The sequence below is a fragment of the Hemicordylus capensis genome, chromosome 3 (assembly GCF_027244095.1).
Source record: "Hemicordylus capensis ecotype Gifberg chromosome 3, rHemCap1.1.pri, whole genome shotgun sequence".
In the NCBI taxonomy this organism is placed as follows: Eukaryota; Metazoa; Chordata; class Lepidosauria; order Squamata; family Cordylidae; genus Hemicordylus; species Hemicordylus capensis.
The window spans coordinates 26,065,787-26,088,923 of record NC_069659.1 but is presented as its reverse complement, the minus strand read 5'-3'; the positions used below and the strand labels follow the sequence as shown (position 1 = coordinate 26,088,923).

Genomic DNA, 23,137 nt, shown 5'->3' with positions numbered 1-23,137 from the left:
CACCACCTTAAAAGGTGCCTCTTTGCCAAGTTAGCAGGGGTTAGGGTTAGGGTTGGACTACAACTCCCAACATTATTAATTAATTATTGTTGTTGTTGTTTACATTTTATATCCCGCTCTTCCTCCAAGGAGCCAAGAGCCGTGTACTATATACTTAAGTTTCTCCTCACAACAACCCTGTGAAGTAGGTTAGGCTGAGAGAGAAGTGGCTAGCCCAGAGTCACCCAGCAAGTATCATGGCTGAATGGGGATTTGAACTCGGGTTTCCCCGGTCCTAGTGCAGCACTCTAACCACGACACCATCCCTGGCTATTGACCACTGGCTGGGGATGATGGGAGTTGTAGTCCAACAACAGCTGGAGGGCCAAAGTTATGCAGTCCTGCCCTAAATGCTTTGAGCCTGGAGTAACCTGAAGAAGATTACCTGTCTTTGGGAAAGGCTATTTTCCATTTGTCAGAGCCTTCTGTTTGGTTGGCAATCACATGGGACACTAGAAATACTTCCCTTGGGATGCCATGACCTTCAGTTTTTAGGTGGGTGCTTAAAAACTGGTTTGTTTTTACGACGAATGGGGCAGGCTACAGCATCTGCGGCTTTTTAGTTTGGAAAAGAGGCGACTACAGGGATACATGATAGAGGTGTATAATATTATGCATGGAGAGAGAGTGGACAGAGAGAAAATTTTCTCCCTCTCTCACAATGCTAGAACCAGGGGTCATCCCATGAAACTGAAGGCTGGGAAATTTAGGACCAACAAAAGGAAGTACTTTTTCACACAGTGCATAATTAATCCTGTGGAATTATCTGCCATGGGGTGTAGTGGTATCCACTGGCTTGCTAAAAGAGGCTTAGACAAATTCATGGAGGACAAGTCTACCAATGGCTACAAGTCTGGTGGCTATAGCCCACCTCCAGTCTCAGAGGCAAGATGCTTCTAAATACCAGCTGCAGGGGAGCAACAGCCAGAGAGAGGGCATGCCCTCACCTCTTGCCTGTTGGTTTCTTAGAAGCATCTGGTGGGCAACTATGGGAAATAGGATGCTGGACTAGATAGGCCTTGGGCCTGATCCAGCAGGGCTGCTCTTATGTTTTTAATGTTTCTCTTTCTCTCTCTCTAGCCACTCCAAAAGCCTCAGCAGCTCAAGGCAAATCATCAGGGTTCAATGTGGGCAGCTTCATAGGTGGCATTGTGTTGACGCTGGGCCTTCTTGCCATTGGCTACGTTGGATGCAGAGCCTACCATGTTAAAAGGGGTGTTCAGTACCGAACCATGTACGTTCTGCATGTTTCTCTTTTGTTAATATTTCTTTAGCTGTCTTTAAAAAAATAGCATAATCAAGAAAGCAGTACCTTTTTGTATAGTCCTCCTTTAGCTTCACCCGTAGCTGTTTCTGCCCTAAAACAGGGGCCATGGCTTAATACGTATTCCTATGTTGCACTGTTGCAGATTAGCACAGATTACAGGTGTAAGAAACCTGTGAAGAAAAGAGGGCTGGGATTGTTAAATAATGAGAGCCCTACTGGATCAAACCAAGGGTCCACCTAATTCCAGGAACTTGTATTTCAATTTCATGGCTCCTGCTAATACAAGATCCCTCTTTGATTATAGTGCTGCAAGTTACTGTACTGCTGCAACTAAAATGTGACTAGAATTGAGATTTAGGGAGGAAACAGAAGAAGAAAAATGGAGGAGGATCCATTTCGTTATCTAGGTCCGGGGTTCCCAGTCTTGTGTCCCCAGATGTTTTTGGACAACAAATCCCATCAGCCCTTTGGTATTGCAGCTGAGGATGGGAGTTGTAGTCCAACAACATCTGAGGACCCACGGTTGGGAATCCAAACGAGTTGAAACATGCCCCAAGAAGTCGTCCTTGTTCTAATGTCATGCAAGTATCCTCTTGGTATTTTTACAGTGTTGGTGGGTGCAGGAACTGGCAAGTTCCACAGATGCTTGGTGCTGCCATAGGGGTGGGTTCTTCTCTCCAGTGCCTGAATACCAAATGTGCCCTTGGACTGAACTCATGACTTTCACATAATCAGTGGATTATGAAGCAGGTTGTTAGTGGCCAGGTCTTTTAAAAAACTTTCATCCCAACTGATTTGGTTCCTGGGGTGCACCACACCAGCACACTTTTGCATCAATGGGGACTTTGCGTTGCTAAACCCTTTGTAGTAATTCCTAACAATCAGAGCTCTTTTGTTTGATCTGAGATGACTTCCTTTGATTTGATAGGGACCAAGCACTCTATGACATCCTCTCTTTTGAACTATTTTAGCCCCTTTGCAAATTCAGGCTTCATTATGGGTTATCAGCAGCAAACTTCCAGCCTCCTGTTGCTCACAAAACGCTCTCCTTACAAATAAGCACGTAGCCCTTCAAAGAACTAATTCTACTTTGAAATAGTTTTGACTTTAATCATCATGTGAATGTGCAGTTCGTTCTGTACTCTTCTGCTATCACTAGAATCTTTCTCTAATTTCAGAAAATCCCATTTTTGTCCACTGATCCTTTTGTAAAAAGATCAGCAAAGCAAAGGTGGGGGGATCCTGCTTGGCATTATTTATTTTATTTCATCATATTTATATACCGCCTGATATGTGTATCCCTAGGTGGTGTACATAATTTAAAATACAACAAACAAAATCAGAATAAAAACAGTTTAAATTTTTTATTCAAAGCCTGATAAAATCACTCCTGGCCACTGCCTCAGCCTGAAAAACTAGAGAGAGTTTTGGAATCAGGAGCACTCCCAGGCTACATACTTGTTCTTTCCGAGGAAGTGCAACCCCATCCAGAACACCATCCCTTGAGTTCTGACCCCCCGCAATCAGTTCCTCCATCTTATTTGGATTCAGCTTGAATATCCCTCATTCAGCACCACTTCCGGGCAGGCATTTAGGGAAATTATGCCGTATCCTGATGAAGACAAGATGGAGAAATAGATTTGGGTATCCTGAGCATATTGATAACACCCTGTACCAAATCTCCTGATGATCTCTCCCAGAGGTTTCATGTAGATGTTAAAAAGCCACGGAGCCTTGTGGAACTCCATACATTAACTCCCGCTTTGCAGATCCAAAGGACCAGCAGATATGCACACCCTTTGTCAATACCTCCATCAGGCCGACCAAGGCAGTCTCAGCTCCATAGTCCACTCGAAAGTCGGTTTGAAATGGGTCTAGATAATTTGTTTCCTCCAACGTTGGCTGGACCTGAGAGGCCTCCACCCATTCAGTCACCTTGCCCAACTTATCAGCAAGCTCAGCTACTATTTCATTTGTTCTTTTGCAGGTCTGGCCATAGATTCCAATGTGTGCAAAAGATGTTTAGCAATGTCCAGAATTAACCTTGATCTGCTCTTGATTATGTCCTGTAGCTGTCCTGGTCTTGGCTGTGTTGAGTTTTTGATCAAGCTGTGCTCTGACATCTCACATGCACACACATGTCCTTGTCACATTGTTCTCCAGGCAGCTGACTCCTAAGTAATCCCTTATCTGATCACTACGCTTGTATACAAAACTTACTGCCAAAATGTCCATCATTATGAAGGGTGGGCAAAAGGAAAGCCTGTACTGCAGGAACACCTGGCAGCAATGTGCAACACAAGGAACAGGCTTTGCCTCCCGCTCGCCATTGTCCAAGATCACACCCTTTTACTTTTTCTGATAATTCAGTATTTTTAAAAAAATAAAAAAACAAGTTCTCCTTCATTTGCATAGCCAAACTGTGCCATTTTTTGGCTATGCTACGAAACAGATAAGGAAACAAAACACGGAATTTTTACATATAAAGGACTAGTCTGTTCACAACCCCTCTAGCTTCCATTGGCTTAGTTGCTCTGATGTCACAGAGGTCCTGGATAGCCTTGTATTAGGCACTGGCTATTAAGGGGAATTTGAGCAAACCAAAGAATTAACCTGATAATTCCATGGAGGAACATTGGTTCAACAGTTTAAGAATGCTGCCACAACCATTGATTATCTTTGTTCCTTTTCACTGAGTATCCCCTCAGAACAGCTCTTGCCACATCCATTCTACTCAGTCCTCTGCAAAACTGCCTCCTACCAAAGAGAAATTTCCACTTTTCCCATCACTCCTCACCACCACCACGCCACAGCCAGAATTTTTCTTACTATACCATATGCTAACTTCAGAGTCATTGAGGGGGAAAAGTTAACCAAACATGTTGGAACAGGTGCTTTCCTGGATAAGAAGAGCAAAGGTCAACCCAGTGTGGCATGCTGTCTCAGTTGTGGCACACCATCAAGCTAGTCTCCATAGCAACCTCATAGACTATAGGAAAGTGCCTTATAACAAGGCAGTTAATTGACCATCTAGTGCAGTATTGTCTACACTGACTGGCAGTGGGTCTTCAGGTTTTCCGGCAGGGATGTTTTCCCAGCCCTCACCAGAGATGCCAGGGATTGAACCTTGGACCTTCTGCATGCAAAGCAGATGCTTTGCCACTGAGCTATAGCTCCATTGACAGTTGGACTAAAATTAATCTAAAATTAGACTGAGTGATGAAGCACACAACCACAGTCTAAGCATTTCTAGACACCTTAATATAACTTTTGTCATTAACAAAATGTAATCCATGGAGAGGAAAAAGTTGCTAATCATATGCTCTCTAGTTTTGTGCATTCAGCCTCCAATGCTGTTTATAATACATTAACTCGCTGTCTCTTTTCCCCCACCAGTGATGAACATGATGCAATCATTTAAAGTGGATTCTTGGAAGACAAAGGTGAACCTCTCACTCTTCCCCTGCTTTTAGAAACAACTTAGTCCATAAAATGTGCCTTAATAGAAGCATTGGTCACAGCCTACACAGTGTGTTGGGTTTCTTTGTCGGCACACAGATCCCTTTAAGCCTCTGAGGAATACCTCCAAGTGTCTTCAATGAAGAGTTCCAGGAAATATCTACATAACTTGTACCTGGTTATATAAAGAAAGGAAAAGGATTTAGGTTAAAGTTACTACCACTCCGCTGTTATGCACAGAAAACTGAAGACATCCACTCCACCCCAGAGCACGACCTGTGAACACATTTTATACCACTCCGTAAACTGTATGGTCATTGTGTATGACAGATAAACCAAAGCGTGCTGGACAAACAACAAAGTCTCATTTTCAAAGATGGTGGGTGACTCCAAAAGCAACATTTTCAGTTTGTATTACATTTGGGGGTGGGGGGAGATTGTGTGTGTCTTATTTTTTTAAATAATGTGGGGAATTGCATGCTTTGTGTGTGCCTTTGATTTTTAAGAAAGCAAATGCAAGGGTGTGTGTTGTGTGTGTGTGTGTGTGTGTGTGTATTTGGGGGAGCTTGCTTTTTTGTTTGCATTGGGTGGGGGGATTGCATGTTATAACTGTTATTTTTGAAAACAACAATGAATACATTGATGCTGTTCACATGCGTGACCTAACCCAGGAGAGGGACACCCAGCCTGGGTTAGGCTGCCCGTGAGAACTGCCTGGATTGTGCCTGATCCCGGTGGGACAGCACCACCTAGCCCCACTTTTTACCCCAGCTGTTAGCTGAGATTAAGTGAGCGGGTGCTCCCAATCCTGAGCTAACTGTACATGTGTTCGCTGAGGCTATGTTTAACTCCAGTGGAAACAGAGATGGGCATCTAGTGTGCCCATCTCTTGGGGGAATCCCCCAGTGCGATGTGTGTGTCATGCATTGCATTGTGGGATTCACGGAGGCCCGAACAAGAAGTTTAAGCCCCGGATCTCTCATGGCGGAGCGTGCAGCGCACTCCCACCACCAGTCCCTCGATTGTCCACAGGGAACGTAAACTTTTTGGAGCCTTCCCCGCCCACCTTCTTGATCGTGAGAATCTATCATGAGAATCATCCCTCTTCTGTGTACCAAGACCCATTGAGTTTGAAGTGTAGTTTGAGACCCAGGACATGAACAAGATTGTGCTTTCCATAGAGGCAGATTCACACAACCTTTTCCTGTTTTGACATGGTAAAGGTCGTGTGAGTGTGCTGAATCTTTACTGTGAGACACATTGACACAATCTTGCAGTGTTTTGAGGGCAAGATCAGCTTCCAGTTTGAAGACAACTTGGAACAGTGCAGTGGACTGTATAGGCCTGAGTCTATACAGATTGAATTCTCCTAGTTAAAAATGAGTTCATGAGGGCTACGAATTGGCTCTTAGGGAGCGAACCATGCATTAGCAGCCTACATAATACATACACTTGTGTGATTATTACATCACCTGTGTTCATGCTCACATGTGCTTTACATCATCAGGGAGAAAGAAATTTGTCAGAAGGTTTCCACTGAGAAGAATTTAAACTTGAATATACCTACTTGTATAAACTTAGGATGGGGCTAGGCAATAGTTTTAAGGACAGTTCACAGCGGTTTGAGATCAGCTTTGCTTTTTGTGATGTGCGCAACATTTCATTCATCCCACTGTCACCTCTAGACAAAGCATTTAAAATGCAATTGTGTTTTTCAGATTTTTAGCAAAAATAGTGCCCTCTTATAAAAGTCGATTGCCCCTCTGTCAGGTGTTACCCAGAGACAAAGCAGTAGGCAAACATCAAGTAATTAAAGATGCAAGGGGTCTAGGCGAATTGTTCATCCAGTACACCTTTGAACAAATACATCCTGGATCTGCACTTGATAGAATTCCAGGAATGCGGCCCAAATACACAAATATGTCTCACCAGCATTATGTCAAGCTACAAAACTTGTTTATCAGAAGCAATAGTGGGATGAGGGTGCACACCGCAAGGAGCAATCTTTTTCAAAAGTGCCTCCAACTCTCTGGAAAAACTACTATTCTATGAGGCTGTTCACACGATGGGAGAAAATCGGGCTAGCAGAGGCTAGCCCGATTTTCTCCCATTGTGTGAACCACCAGGCTTGGCTACGAGCCCAGTGGTTCTTCAGCAGGTAACCCAGTAAAGTACCCCTGCCCTTAAACCAGGTTTGCGGAGAGAGCGCTCCGCAAATCTGGTTTTTTTTACTTGTGTGTTGCTGCGGCACAGCTCTGCACCGCGGCAACTCATGAGTAGACTGGGAGTCTGAAAAGCAACCTCTTGGCTTGGGGGTCTTTCCAGCATGCCCTGCACACTCGCACAGGGCATGCTGGAGCTTCTGGGGGCCATGTGGCCCCCAATCCCCCCAGCCCCGCAAAGGAGGCAGCAGTCGTGTGGGCAGCTGATCCTACCGCCCTGCTCGTCTGCGGGGAGAGCGTGCTAAGCCCGCTCTCCCTGCTAACCCCCCATGGCTCTTCTCACAGATTGTGAGAAGAGCCTCTATGTCTCCAACATTATTTGGTTTCTGCTGAGAAGCTTAATGCAGTTTTCACAGTAGCAACATAGGAAGCTTCCTTACACCAAGACAGACCATTGGTCCATCTAGCTCAGTGTTGTCTGCATAGACTGGCAGCAGCTTCTTCAAGGCTGCAAGGCAGGAGTCAGCCCTATCTTGGAGATGCCAGGGAGGTAATTTGGGACCTTCTGCATGCAAGCATTCAGGTGCTCTTACAAGAACAGCCCCACCCCCTGAGGGGAATATCTTACGGTGCCCATGCATGTAGTCCCCCGTTCAGATGCAAACCAGGGTGGGCCCTGCTTAGCAAAGTCATGCTTGCTGTCACAAGACCAGCTCTCTCTACAGTGGGAGAGAAACCCACTGTCCTGACCTGTGCATATTCCTTTCCTTTAAAACAAAAAACAAAACCTCTTTCAGGTTTATTGTCTTCTAGTACTGTATCCTGCTGTCTTCTTCGGAGCTTTCTCCAAAGCTCCTGAAAGTAAGAAGAAATCCTCTAACCCCACTGTATAGGAGTTCAACATGACATACACATATGTCTCTTCCAACCTTTCAGTGTAGTTAATCCTAAATTATTCTGAAATCTGAGCAAGGTCAACCAAACTGTTGTCCCTGTTTTTCTTTTGTGCATGTGTGTGGCAAGGAAATGAAATGGGCACAATATGTGTTACTTCACCTGCTGTAATGTGATCACGACTTTGGTGGCTCCAAAGGACCCTACCTGTAAATTTGAAAGTGTAAGGAGGACCAGTTCCTACACTTTTCTTAGATGCTATAGTCGTCATACAGAACAATACTTTCTATTCATACATATGTTTCTGGTCTGGTGCATAGGAATGTCAAAAGCTCAGGTCCACATGATTCACATACATGCTTTGGAGGTGTCAGTTATATGGAAAAGATGCGAAAGCCGTTTCCTAGACCAAGAAAGGGCTAGACTAGTAGACCTCAAAGGTGCTTTCCAACTCTGACAAGGCTGCACAACTTTGGCCTGCCAGCTATTTTTAGAGTACAGTTCCCAACATCCCCAGCCATAGTGACTAATAGGGATTGTGGTAGTTGTAGTCCAACATCTTCAGGAGGACTGAAGTTGTGACACCTTGTTCTGTGACATGGTACAGGTCCCCCTCCCATCTCACAGGTAACGCGTGTGTATGTTAGATGTGGGGCAAGATGAGGACTCAGCAGTATCCCCACATCCTTATAACTTCTATTGGACCTGATGTGGTACAGCCTTTGCATGTGATTGTGATAGTGGATTAAAAATTTTCTGGCAGTCCTATATAGTTTTGTGAGTATTCCCTACCTGTCTGGTGCTGCCCACTTTCACCATTTATGCTGGGTTTTTGCCATCTCAGCTTCACATGGAAAACTATTTGCCTCCCTTATGTAAACCTTGTTAAAACTTGCCACATCAAGCCTTCTCTCAGGCCTCAGTTTCACAAGTATGATATAGTGGTTTCAAAGGCCTTGCTTCCTGAAAGGAGAGCTTTAGAAATTATTGCACATGAGCCATCGCAAAAAAGCATGTGTGATCTACCTCTCCACTGCCCTTTCACTGGAGGATTACCATATTTACCCCAATCCAAGCTGAGGTGTCCCCCCCCCCAAAAAAAACTTCTTTGATTTTAGAAATGCGGGAGGGGGGATCTTAAATCCAGAGTCCTCTGTCTTTGGGATAAATACAGGTATAACCTCTAATCTGCATTTCAAAGGGGGTTGTGTTAAATCCAGAGTCTTCTATTTGAGTAAATATGGTATTGTCCATAAGGACTACCAAGGTAGTGATCAAGACGCAAGAAGGGAAGGGAAACCTTCTAGGGCTAGTTCATTACTACAGGCCAGCAAACAGCACTCTCCATCGCAACAGGGCTGGCCCTCGGGTTTTTGGTGGCTGGTGCTGGTTAAGGCGGTAGTGTTGATGAAAAGCTCCTCACTGGAGCTCCCTAGCAACTGCTGCTAAGGAATGGATAAGCTCATCCCAGGAACCATTATCCTCATGGACAGCACATTCAAACCATCGAGCTAGAGTGGGGTTACCAGCCACCGCAGGAAACTTGGAGGACACTGGCCCCATCTAATCCTGGGCGATGCTTTGGGATGGTTGGCAAAGAACTCAAACCATTAAGTAGCTTAGAAACTCTTCACTCAGGGCTAATATGTTTTGTTTCAGGTATTTTTACCTATTTCGTACCCAGAGAGCTGGTATGATAATAGGTTGCCAAGCACTATCTAGATATGTATTTTTCCACAAATGTACAGAATGTATAGAATCCGTAGTCATGTCTGTAGTATAAAATCTGATCCAGTGGAGCATGGGAGGAGCTTGGAACCATACATTCTGCTGCGAATTTTGGCAAAAGAAGAATTTGATAACATTCCTTTTGAGTGGGAACTGTAGTTCTTTAATCAGGGAGCGGGGCTAGCGATCTCTAAACAGAGTTTTCAGCACCTTATCAAACTTCAATTCCCAATCATTTTGCGGGTTGGGGAGACATGACAGGTGAAGTGGTATCAATAGATATATATTTGCCATCTAGACAGAGCTTCAACCTTTTGAGATACTTTGTAATACTTTTTTCTTTCCCCTTAAGATTAATACTTGCTGTGCAAATGTGATTCCTATCAAAATGACCCCGTCTGTTCATTTAACAAGATGTTTGGAGCACAGGCTTTCATCTGTTTTTTCATTTAGAATATATAGATAAGAAATCAAAACTGTTTTAAGTGATTTTAATGCTGTTTTAATGAGCAGCCCTTTTTTGTATGAAGTAGTTTGCTAGCTTGTGAACCAGCAGATTTGCTCAACACAAATATAGACATCAACCCCACCCCCCTTGATGCAATACTGAAACTTTGCAATAGCCATTATGCAATATTTGGTAAAGTTTGGTTTTTGTCGCGTATTTTTAACTACGTTTTTCTCATGCCCTTTGTTCACAAAAATAAAACATGGTTGGAGGAAAAAAAAGTCAGCTTGCATTCTGAAAGTGTAAGTATTTTTGGAGACGGCAAAGTATAATTGGTCACTTCCACAGTGAGATGGGTGTGCACATTCTTCTACAACCCTAAGCGTATTCTTCAAATACACCAAGATACAGACTTATGCTGCGGACTTGATGATCTAGTTGAAGGCCCCATTCTCATAAGAGCCCCGTTCAGATGTTATTGTAGAAGATGCTATACTCAAATCAGTGTCTTAAGGTGGAGCTAGAAGTTCCCCACCCGGCTCATCATTCACCCCTGGCAGTGTGTCGCTAACAGTTACAGTGGCATCTGTGTGTAATGCTGTAACAGTGATTGCCAGTGTTTTTGTGATCCGCCCCAGCCTCCCGATCACAGAAATGCTGGCCATCACGGTTACATCCTAACAGGGCTAATGTAAAGTCTCCATAGCATCACATTGCTTTGTCTTATGCCTGATAAGCCTTTCCTCTCAGTACTCCCTCATGTGGTGCAATTCGGTATATGTGATGATGACAATGAAAGGTTTTGCTTTCCATGGATCTTCCTAATGTAAATACTAGATCTCACCATGAGGGAAGGCAATCAGTACTATAGGGGAGTATAATCCACTATTTACCAAGCATTAACCAACAATAGTAAGCATGCAGCCTTGTGGAGAACTGGTCATTGTCATCCTCCACCTGTGCAATATGGGGGAATGATGAAGCAAGGAGGGACACCCTTCTCATGAGAAGGAATATATTGACAATAATATCTGTGGGAACCTTCTGTTGAGGCCTGGTATCACGGTGCAGCTTCAGCTCCAGTTGTGCCTAGAGAGACAGTGACAAATAGCTGCAGGTGAGTCACACAGTTTATGAGAGGGGCCACCTTCCTGTCTGGAAGCAGCTCTTAAGAAGCTCGGACCAGGGGAGCTTTGCTACCAGGAGCTTTGAGAACAGGAGTTTGCTAACAGATATCAAAGGAGATCTGCGTGGAGTTTAGTGGGAAGTGTGTACAGAGGCACTCAAGCAGTTCCTCTTTATCACAAAGGAGACACCTAGCACAAGAAAAAGATGGCTTTTGTAAATGATTTAATTTCCTCCACTTTTTTTTAATTTTGCCACTTCTATACTTTTCTTGGAAGGCAAAACTTAAAACCTTTAGTTAGCTTACAACTGCAGCTAAGACCAAGCTTTCAAGTAAACAAGCTCTATATATTCTAAATAGCTAATAAATCAAGTTATGAAGGTAGAATGCCAGTGGGGGGGTGATTCCCAGGGCATGTATGACTATCTGCTTGAGGGGCAGAAGTCATGGTTGTGCATTTGGTTCAAAAAGCTCCTTGCTCTCTGGGAACAAGTTCTTTTGAAGCCAAGGTGGCTGACCTGGAAAAGCTCATAGAGGTATGTGGATTAGACCCTCAGAGATGTGATAGATGCATCCTACTCCCAGGCTGATATTTTCTCTGCTGTCATGGAGAATGAAGGTGAGACCTGAGAGGGAAGGAGGACATCAGTCTGAGGAAGAGGGGAATGCTCCCTTAGAAAGGACCACTTCCTTGGATGATGCACCCATATACACTTGCACAGAGGATACTCCTCTGGGCATTGGGGGCCTCCTAGTAGTGGGTGATTCAATCATTAGGGACATAGGTCACTTGGTGACTTGCCTACCTGGTGCAAAGGTTGAGGATGCCATGTAGCATCTAGATAGGCTATTAGACAGTGCTGGAGAAGAGTCAGCTGTTGTGCACGTTGGTACCAACGATGTTGGAAAATGTAGTCAGGAGGTCCTGGAAGCCAAATTTAGGCTGCTAGGTAGCATATTGAAGTCCAGAACCCCCACAGTAGTGTTCTCTGAAGTGCTACCTGTTCCCACGTGCAAGACCAGCGAGACAGGCAGAGCTGTGGAGATTGTACAAAATGGATGGGCACCACTTGAACCAGGTTGGAACCAGACTGCTGGCTCTTAAAATCAGAAAATTTGAAGAGCAGCTTTTAAAATGATGACTAAATGTGTCAGATCCCTTCCCCCACAGGGCTGTGAAATGGCTGGTGAGAAAACAGAGGTTTATGCATTCTTCTCCCTCAGAAGCACTCCCTGTCTTGAGGGAGTATTCTTCAAGCTGCGCAAGTCCCACTCTTCTTGTTCAAGCCCTTCTCCCCACCACCACTGAGTTCCATTAGCTCCATCCACTTGCTTGTCTCTTAAGTGTCCTCTGAGTCCACAAACAAGCATTCCACTCATTGAAGCTATCCCCACGATCACCAGAAAGCAGGCTAAGGGAGCGTAAACCGTTTTCTGGTGATCGTGAGAACCACCAGGTGAGCCTGGTGGTTGAAAGGCTACTAGCCTGCCTAATTCCCCATCCCCTTAAACAAAGTTAACCTTGTGTTTTTTGTTTTTTTTGCTCATGTGCTGCCGTGGCGCATGGCAACACATGAGTAGACCCCCGACCGGGAGGCTGCAGCCAGCCTCCCGGCCTTGGGGGTCTCTCCAGAATGCCCTGCGCACTCATGCAGCCTGGGACATCTGGGGGCTGGGCGGTCCCCAATACGTGCAGCCCCCACCAGCTCCGTGATGGAGCCGGTAGTTGTGTGGGTGGCTGATCTGGTCACCCAGGGCTGCAGTCTTGATCATCTGTGGGGAGAGCAGACTAAGCCCACTCTCCCCACAGAGCCCAGTAAGGTGCTTTACACTAATCATGTGAAGCACCTCATAGAGTTACATTGGGGCAGTTTTGGGCTTTTTTCTATGCATGTGTGAAACTGATGTGTCTGCCAGTACCTCCTTATAGCAGATGCTCCAGCTCTTTTGGAAATTGATATTATACCTTTTCCATCCACCAAGACCTCTTTATTATACAAAGATAAAATACCATCCACTAGATGTTACAGCTTAAAAACAAACCCAGTTTCAATGTCAATACAGCATCCTCAGTTGCTTACATAAACCAAATGTCTCGGTAGTTCTTAAATTCCTTCCTCACAAGGTAAGCAGTAGGCGGGGAAGAGAAGAGGGAGGGGACAACATAACAGCTGAAACAAGGAACAATTAACTCATCTGCAAGAAGAAACAATTAACTCAACTTCTATCATTCAGAGACTAATTAATTTCATAGCTGAAACCATCTCCTCCTCAACATTAATATCTGGTTTAATTTCGCTATATACATTGCCTCCTTTATTTTATGCTTCTGCAGATTTCTTTCCACCGCCAATACAGTTATCGTCGTTCCCACCACTCGTCCAGCATGCCCCTCAATATGAATAGACCACGGCTTAGTACGGCTCCCATTATAGCACATATCCAACAAATGCTCACTATAACTCTCTCTTAATGGTCTCCCAGTCTCACCTATGTAGAAAGAGGAGCATTCCAGACACTCTGAGGCTCTCCACACGAGCAGTTTGGAGAGCCGAGGAGGGTTTGACGGAGAGAGCAAGCTTGGGCCGCTTTCCCTGCAGACGATCGCGGCGGGGATCAGGGGGTGCTTGGCTCCCAGAATGCCCCGCACGAGTGTGTAGGGCATTCCAGGGAGACCCCCATGCCAGGAAGCTTGTTGGAGCCTCTCAGTCGGGGGTCTTCTCATGAATCTCCGTGGCACGCAGCCGCGTCATGGTGACTCATGATCAGGGAAATAACCGAGGCGTATTTAGAGACATTTGCTGCCAGGAGCTGGCAACACACAACCTTCCAGAACCAGGCTAGGCTCCCTTAGCCGGGTTCTGGGAGGTCATGAGAATTGCCTCCTTGTCTTATAACCTCCTTATCATCTTATGCCTCCTTATCACCTCCTTTATACTACATTAACCCTCTCACAAATAGCAAAGTCGTTAAACTCACACTTCTTATCATATAATCGAGAGTTAACCAATTGTTTCAACATAACTGGTGCACTACACACCACATTAGCTTTAACTCCATGTCTCTCCAGAAGCTTCTGAGTCTGCCAGATAAATTTGTTAGCAACAAATGGAATTCTCAACACTGGTAATCCTTTTGTGAATTTCACCTTCCTACTCTTTGATATAGGGAGTGTATACCCATTAGCCCTTATCAATCTTCCACTTTTTAAAAAAATCCTCTCTGTATCTTACTGTAGAAACCCCCACTGCCTTCTGTATCATATTCCTCATTGTCTATTCCTTAATTATAGCTGGATGAGCCAAATTATAAAATATCATTTTGGGTCATTTTCCTATACTATCTTGTTTCTAATTGACATTCCCCCCTCCCACCCTCTTCACCCTTATTTCAGCAACCCAAAACACACTGCCTTTCTGCATAAAAATGTTTTCAAAGCAATTAAGTATGAAATACCTAAAAGTGCAACAAAGCACAATATAGCAGCTTCACAGTATAGATTAGCAGATTAAAAGTGCATGTCAAAAAGGCCACATTTCTAGAAACATTGCTAGAATAGAATTGTCTTCACTGCTCACCTAGAAATATGTTGTTTTGGGGTTTTTTATTTTTTTTATTTATTTATTTGCTTAGAATATTTCCATACCGCCCAAAACTTGCATCTCTGGGCAGTTTACAATTAAAATAATTAGTAGTGATGGGACCAAGTGCACCTGTCTAGGAAGGCTATGCCATCATCTGGACATCATTACAGGAAAGGCCTCTTTGTACTCAACTACTGCATCTCTGACAACAGGGGAACACACAGAACAACAGGTTTCTACAGGAAGAGACAGCTCTTGATATCCCAGTCCCAGGCTTTTTATTTGTTTTGTTTTGTTTTATTCAATTTCTATATCACCCCTCCAAAAACGGCTCAAGGCGGTTTACACAGAGAAATAGCACTTTAAAGATCAAAACCAGTACCATAAATTGAGTCTGGCAGGAGATTGGTAGCCAGTTAGGTTGAAAGACTAGCATAATAACAATCAACTTATGTCCAGGGTACTAAAGAGAGGACCTTCTCTGTCATGAAACCTGCTGCCTATTAAGATCATTGGGAGAGGTCTGGTTACAGGTGCTGTCGGCTCGTTTGGTGGCGACTCAGGACCGGACCTTCTCTGTGGCTGCCTCAAAGCTCTGGAATACACTCCCTGTTGAAATAAGGGTGTCTCCTCTGTTTGCTTTTAGGAAGAACCTCAAGACATACCTGTTTTCCCAGGCTTTTAACTGAAATTTAAATTTAAATACGTTTTTATTTACTGAGATTGTTTTTATCTGTTTTGTGAATTTTTGATTGTTTTATATTGTTTTTATATTATGTTTTATGTACACCACCTGGAGATTGCTATATCAGGCGGCTGTATAGAAATACGATAGATAGATAAGATAGATAGATAAGATAAGATAGATATGCCAATCTCCTAGCACCAGCAAGAGGCCTAGTGGCTGCATTCTGGAGCAATAGATGTTCCCAGACTGTCTTCAAGGGCAGCCCCATGTAAAATATATTAAAATAATCCATCTTGGAGATGACTAGAGCACATAAAACTGAGTCTAGGTCTGACTTTTCCGGGAAAGAGCACAGCATCTTTTGTCTTGTCGAAGCTGGTGAAAATAACCTGTAGCCACTGCCCCTACCTGGATAAGCAGGAGTCATGCTGGATCCAAGAGTACCCAAAAGATGTGAACCTGCTGCTTCAGAGTGAGTGCAGCCCCCTCCATAACAGGCTGCACACCTCCACCTGGAACCGTCACTGGTTCCATCATAGCAGCTCTTTGGGACTGATCAGACACTTGCATCTCTCCTCAAGCTCCTTGAAAAGCTTACAAGAAGCACAAGAAGAGAAGAGGAAGCTGTTGTCAACCTTCCTTCCTCCATGCCCACTATGCCACCTTCAGAGCTAGCAAAGCTTAGTTTTGAAAGGGAACTGACCCCCCCCCCCCACCAGGGTCATGGGACAAGGCAGCATTTGGTGCCTTGCCTCAGGCACCACAACATCTGGTGGCCTGAAATTGATTAAGAACATAAGAACAGCCCTGCTGGATCAGGCCCAAGGCCCATCTAGTCCAAAATCCTGTTTCTCACAATGGCCCACCAGATGCCGCTGGAAGCCATAGGCAGGAGTTGAGGGCGTGCCCTCTCTCCTGCTGTTACTCCCCTGCAACTGGTACTCAGAGGCATCCTGCCTTTGAGGCTGGAGGTGGCCCACAGCCCTCCGACTAGTAGCCATTGATAGACATCTCCTCCATGAAGTCATCCAAACCCCTCTTAAAGCCATCCAGGTTGTTGGCTGTCACCGTACTTCCGTTTGTTGGTCCTAGACCTCCAGGCAATCAATTTCATGGAGTGACCCCTGGTTCTAGTGTTGTGTGAGAGGGAAAAGAATTTCTCTCTCTCCACTTTCTCCACACCATGCATGATTTTATAGACCTCTATCATGTCTCCCCACAGTCGTCTTTTTTCTAAACTAAATAGCCCCAGGTGTTGTAGCCTAGCCTCATAAGAAAGGTGCTCTAGGCCCTTGATCATCTTGGTTGCCCTCTTCTGCACCTTTTCCAGTTCTACAATGTCCTTTTTTAGATGTGGTGACCAGAAGTGTACGCAGTACTCCAAGTGTGGCCGCACCATAGTTTTGTATTAGGGCATTATAATATTAGCCGTTTTATTTTCAGTCCCCTTCCTAATGATCCCTAGCATGGAATTGGCCTTTTTCACAGCTGCCGCACATTGAGTTGACACTTCCAACGAGCTGTCCACCACGACCCCAAGATCCCTCTCCTGGTCAGTCACCAACAGCTCAGATCCCATCAACATATACTTGAAGTTGGGGTTTTTCATCCCAATGTGCATCACCTTACACTTGCCAACACTGAACCTCATTTGCCACTTTGTCGCCCACTCCCCCAGTCTGGAGAGATCCTTTTGGAGCTCCTCACACAATCAGTTTTGGATTTCACTACCCGAAAGATTAGCCCTGACAGTTGTTACTGCTGGCCCCAAGGCCGCAGCAAGGTGAGTGTGGGCTCTGGGACAAGAGGCAAAGATGGGTCCGTGAGCCCCCGTGCCGCCACCACCGCCTCCTTTTTGCTGCAGAAGAACTGTAAGGTCATGGTGAAAAACAAAACATTCTCAGCATGCCCCTTCTCTCACTCCTCTGCAAATAATAGCACATATTTCCTATGCAAATAATATCACATCATCACATATTTCCTATGCACACAAACACTTGCACACGCACACTTGCACACATGTGTTCCCCTGGCTCAGAAACATTTTTAAAAAACAATATCCCTACTACAAGCAATCACTTCAAATATTCATCAATCCCTTCATATCATCAACAGTTATGGGTGGAGAACAAGCTGTCACCCAGCTGGTTCCCTTAGGGGCCCAGAGTTACCCCCTGCCCCAGTTAAATTACACCCCTGACTGGCCCACTGAGAATGAAAGAAACCTGTGTCTGATACCATGGGAAGGGGAAAGGCCCACCCAGCTGGCAGCCACCAGTTGCTGGCTAGGCCTAACTTTCCTCAGGCGGCCAGGCCAGAGTTCCACCCATTACAGTCGCTCATAGGTGCAAGGTCCTGCCCTTAGATGTAGGACCACCATGACACTGGTCCCGGGGCACATCTATTTAGAATCTGCCCCCAGGCACCAGTTCAGAACTTCCACTGCCTCCTTAGGATTAGCAGATGGAAATGAGAGAGAACACAGTATCCTCAGGTGTCACAGTATCCCCAGGTGTCCTCTCTCTGCAGTTTCATAGAAGCTAGTGCAGGGATTCTCAGACATGGGTCCTCAGACGATGTTGGGCAATGGCCTTAGGCTGGGCATGATGGGAGTTGTAGTCTAGCAACATCTGGGGACCCAAGTTTGAGCACCCCAGTGAGGTGAATCTGTAAGAACCGATTTTGGTATTTTCTTAACAGCATTAACTTTCCACCCCATCGGCATAAACAAAACCTGATTTTTGGAATATTCCCCAAACCTCCAGACCTTGCATAGGAAGTTGGTGTTTATCTTTGCCTTTTGTCTTCCTGGGTCTGCTCAAGACTCTTGCACAGAAGGGTCACAAAGAGTTCAGTTCTGCACAGCAATTTTGTTTTTCTATTTTTGTATCAGCTTCTGAAGCCAAGAGAACATTGCTTATTTCTAAACTTTTGGCCCTAGCAACTTCCATATGATTTTGAAGGAGGCACACTTTGGACTAGTTACTATAAATTAAACTTTCCTATAGCAAAAGATATTTTTCATGCTTTATTTATAAAATGAAATCATCTAAACTTTGGCTATATACACGTCAACATTTGAAAAATCCAAGATGTTCCTTATTCCTGCTTTCCATCCTACTCCAGCCCAGTCTATGCCAAAATAATTCTGCTTAAACTCAAAAAGCTATGACCAGATGTACTGCAAAGCCATGTGCCTGCATGTTTTATTCTGAGCAGAAAAACAATTAGCTCCCACAGTTTGGATTTTGTCTGGTGGTTATTTTGATGAGAGGTGTTTCTACTTCAATTTGGGGAAGAGCCATTTCAAACATTTCTAACCCTTTTACGCTTCCAGCATCATAGTCCTCTTCCTGTAAAATACAACCTTTTCAGGAAGATACTGGCTGACATTCAGAGCAAGGAAGTGCCAGTGCACTGAGAGAACAGCCTAAAAGAATTTCCCAACTGCCCCGGTGCAGCAGGGAAGTGGCAATTTTTGACACACTCTCTTTCCCAAGGGAACCCTCTGTGCCACCTGAAAATATGTCCCCGAGGGTTGCATAACCCCCAGGGACATATATCGGGTGGCTTCCTGGGGAAGGGGAGGGTGTCAAAAATTGCCACTTTCTTGCTGCACCATTGCAGTTGGGAAATTCTGTTAGGCTGTTCTCCTGCTGCCATGGCACTTTCTTGCTCTGAATGTCGGTCACTGAGGTCATGACCATAGCAAGGGCAGGGAGGGCAGGTGGAGGGAGGCAGGGTTGAACCTACCTTCTACCCAGACAAGCAAGGAGCTCCTCTTCGGCGTGCTGGCACACACCAACGTGACCCATGCTGCTCCTGGCAGCATGGGTTGCTGTAGGCTGAGAAAAATGAGTCCCAGCCTCCAGAAATCCCATAATGCACTGCATGATAAACACAGTACATTGGCAGATTCCCCTGTGAGTCAAGAACTCTAGGCACGCAACTCTCTGTGCACTCAGGCTCTGTGCAGCTCGAGCACACACACAACCCCAAACCTGGGCTTGATAGCACCCTTTCGCCCTCTAACCCTGGTGAAGGGCCAAGGTTAAAAGCTGGGCTAGCGGGGCAGAAGTGCTGGGATCGGGAGCGATCCCAGTGCTCCACATGAGCAGCCCAACCCAGGCCGGGCTGCCCTAGTCTGCATTGGGCTGCTTGTGTGAATATCCTCAGTACCTTCTTGCAAATTCTGTATTTTACTTTATGATGTCGGAAGCTTAAAAGGGTTAGAAACGTTTGAAAGTTGTTAGGCTGCTGTCTTGCTTCACTGGCACTACCCATTCTCCCAGTGAAATGGCTATTGCAGTTCCGTTAATTAATGGAAAAGAATGTTGCTGCTACTAATTAAGCCTGTCAGGACGCACTGACAGGAGTGGATCCACTCGTAGGGTGCTTGCCATGGGTCCCCTCAAAACCCCCTCAAAACCTCGAGCTGGCCTTAGGAACAGATATTAGGCTAAGTGGCCAGTAACTTCATTATTCCCACCCTAGACATCTGGCTACTTTCCAATCCTCCAGTAAGGAGGTTGACTTTTAATTAATTACAAGCTAGTTGGAAGTAGCATGCAATTCTTATCAGATTGTTTGTGCTATAGACCAGTTGTATACCAGCAGGCAGGGCCTTTAAATTTTTTTAAGCGTCTATTGCACCTAGTTAGGTGCTTGGAGAGTAGTACATATTTTAAGGCCATATTTTAAATTTCCTGTTCATTTCCTTTTTGACATCGCCCCACTTACCCTCAAAGTCCTCTCTTAATGTCCAACAGTTGCTTACCTTGTGCCCTTTCAACCTTTGATCCCCACCAACAGCTTCAGGCACCATTTATAACCACTTTCGCATAGAACATGGTGAAGCAACTGTCCACACAAGAGTAAGATTCCAGCATAGCTCACATGGCATTACTTACATTCCTTTTGTGTTTTATTCCATATCTCTGCCTACATTAGCAAGCACACATTCTATCGAGGCCTCACCTTTCATTTCAATCATCTCCCCCTCCTCAACCCACACCCAGCAAATGGCACGTGAACTTCCCTAAGATTTTAGACCCAAAAAGCTTCTGCTTTTTAGTATCATGTGGCTATAGCCAAGGATAATATAATTTGTAGCTGAGCAGAACAAAGCTGCCTTCATATATCACAACCATGGAGTTTAATAGACTCCTTAATCAGCAGTCATAGGATAAGAGGACAGGTTCATGTGTGGACTAGTAACTGACTGAAGGACAGAAAACAGAGGATAGGAATAAATGGACAGTTTTCACAATGGAGGAAAGTAACAAGTGGGGTCCCCCAAGTATCTGTACTGGGATGAGTGCTCTTTAACTTCTTCATAAATAATCTAGAAGTTGAGGTAACCAGCAAAATGACCAAAATTGCAGATAACATTAAGCTATTTATAGTAGTGAAATCCAGAACGGATTGTGAGGAGCTCCAAAAGGATCTCTCCGAACTGGGTGAGTGGGCAACAAAATGGCAGATGCAGTTCAATGTAAGCAAGTGTAATGTAATGCATATTGGGGCAAAAAGCCTTAACTTCACAAATACACTGATGTGGTCTGAGCTGTCTGTGACTGACGAGGAGAGATATCTTGAGGCCATGGTGGACAACTAAGTGTTGACTCAGTATGCAGCAGCTGTGAAGAAGGCCAATTCCATGCTAGGGATCATTAGGAAGGGGACTGAGAATAAAAATCCTAATATTATAATGCCCTTATACAAATCCATGGTGCGGCCATATTTGGAGTATTGCGTACTGTTCTGGTCACCATCTTAAGAAGCTCATTGTAGAACTGGAAAAGGTGCACAAGATGATCGGGGCCTGGAGTACCTTTCTTATGAGGCAAGTTTAGAAAAGAAGCAACTATGGGGAGACATGATAGAGGTGTATACAATTATGCATGGAATAGAGAGTGGACAGAGAGAAATTTTTCTCCCTCTCTCACACAACACTAGAACCAACTGATGGCTGGGAAATTTAGGACCAACACAGGGAACTACTTTACATGCTGTGTGAAGATCTATGGAATTCTCTGCCACCGGATGTGGCAATGGCCACTAGCTTGGATGGCTTTAGAAGGGGCCTAGACAAATTCATGGAGAACAAGTCTTCCAATGATTTATTAGTCTGGTGGCTATAGGCCACCTCCAGCCTCAGAGGCAAGATGCCTGTAAATACCAGTTGTGGGGGAACAACAGAGGGCATGCCCTCACCACTTGCCTGTGGCCTTCTTAGGGGCATTTGGTGGGCCAATGTGTGAAACAGGATGCTGGACTAGATAGGCCTTGGGCTTGATCCAGCTAGGCGGTTCTTATGCCCTCTGGACAGCCTCACTGAACATTTTGCCACCAGATGAAATAATTTAAAACCCTTGATATGAGACACACCTTACTTTTTTGTTCTAAAGTTTGTGATCTTTGACAACTTTGGTTTCTTGGTTCTTTTTTGAGTATCATATGGGTAGGGGCTGTGCTCTGTATGAGATAGCAGGATGGAGGAGAGGCTGCCTCCTGTTCTTGAATAAGCATTGATGTTTAATTTGCAGCTGACACTATTTTATAATTTTATCATTTTTAGATTACAAGAAACATCTTGAAGCATTTGCTTTGCATGCAGAAGGTCCCATGTTCAATCCCTGGCACCTCCAGGTAGGACTGGGAAGACTTCTGTCTGAAACCTTGGAGAAGGTAGTGCCCATCAGTGTAGACAATACTGACCCTGATGGACCAATGGTCCGACTTGGTATAAGGCAGCTTTCTATGTAACTGTTAAAGCTAAGATAGCACCCACAACATCTAATCAGGGTTCATCCTGGTCCCCATTTCCAAATAATGCCAAGGAAAGCAGTCCTCTCCAATGTATGTATACTCAGAAATATACTCCTAAGTGTACATAAAACTGCAGCCATAAGACTATGCCACAACAGACTTGACTTCTCCATAAAGTATTTCCAGTATTAAAGTGTCTTTTCTAGATGGCAGCAATGAGGCCAAACTGTAGAATTGCCAGCAATCCAAACAGATTTGAAGAGAACTGGCCAGCATGTTTCAAGTACTCATTGAAACAGGTTTGCTTTTCATCAGAAGTGACAAGGGGAGTGAAATGTTCTTACGACAGCTTCATAAATCTGTGAGGCAAGAATATAAGCAGCCCTACTGGCCATCATTTTAGAGCTTCATACTACATGGAACTAGTGTGAAAGGAAAACATCAATCCACAAGGACAAACATGTGGATTGAAGTAATTAGATGGGGCCAAAGTTTACATGTCAGGAACATCCATATTTGGGGGCATGACTGGATAGTAACCAGAGCAATATAGAACTGCCATTAAGTGGTAGAGTTTACACCCACCTCACCCTGCATGTTTACAGCTGCTTAAGTTTCCTTTGAATTGTCCTAAATTGAAGAGGCCTTTTTATATTTATGGATGTTATCAGTTAATTGTCTTTCATGAATTTAAACATTCCAAAACAATGTGTCAAATACTGCCATTGTTTTCATGTTGGGTTCAAGTTAAATGACAATCTCAAAGCAAATGTAAACATTAAGAAGCCAACATCATGAAAACATTTTGTACCCCCTCCTCTTGGGTGCTCAGAGGGATAGACATGGTTTTCCTGCACATGCACGCACATGCCATGAGGTGGTGGATTACGCTGTAACAATGACTAGTCAACATTTCAGGACCAAGAATTTGAATCCAGGTCTCCCTACTCTCCACCTGTGTAACTGATGAT

At 44.6% G+C, this 23,137-nt stretch overlaps 1 protein-coding gene across 2 annotated transcripts in view; it reads left to right on the top strand.

The window, feature by feature from the left end:
* Window positions 1–10,282, top strand: part of TMEM123 (transmembrane protein 123) — a 49,249-nt gene extending 38,967 nt beyond the window's left edge. For both annotated transcript variants that reach the window (XM_053311802.1, XM_053311801.1), the window contains 2 exons: window positions 1,120–1,273; window positions 4,703–10,282. In XM_053311802.1, coding sequence (XP_053167777.1) covers window positions 1,120–1,273; window positions 4,703–4,727 — 179 coding nt within the window. In that variant the 3' untranslated portion in view covers window positions 4,728–10,282. The remainder of the gene's footprint in view (window positions 1–1,119; window positions 1,274–4,702) is intronic.
* The last annotated feature ends 12,855 nt before the right edge of the window (window positions 10,283–23,137 follow it).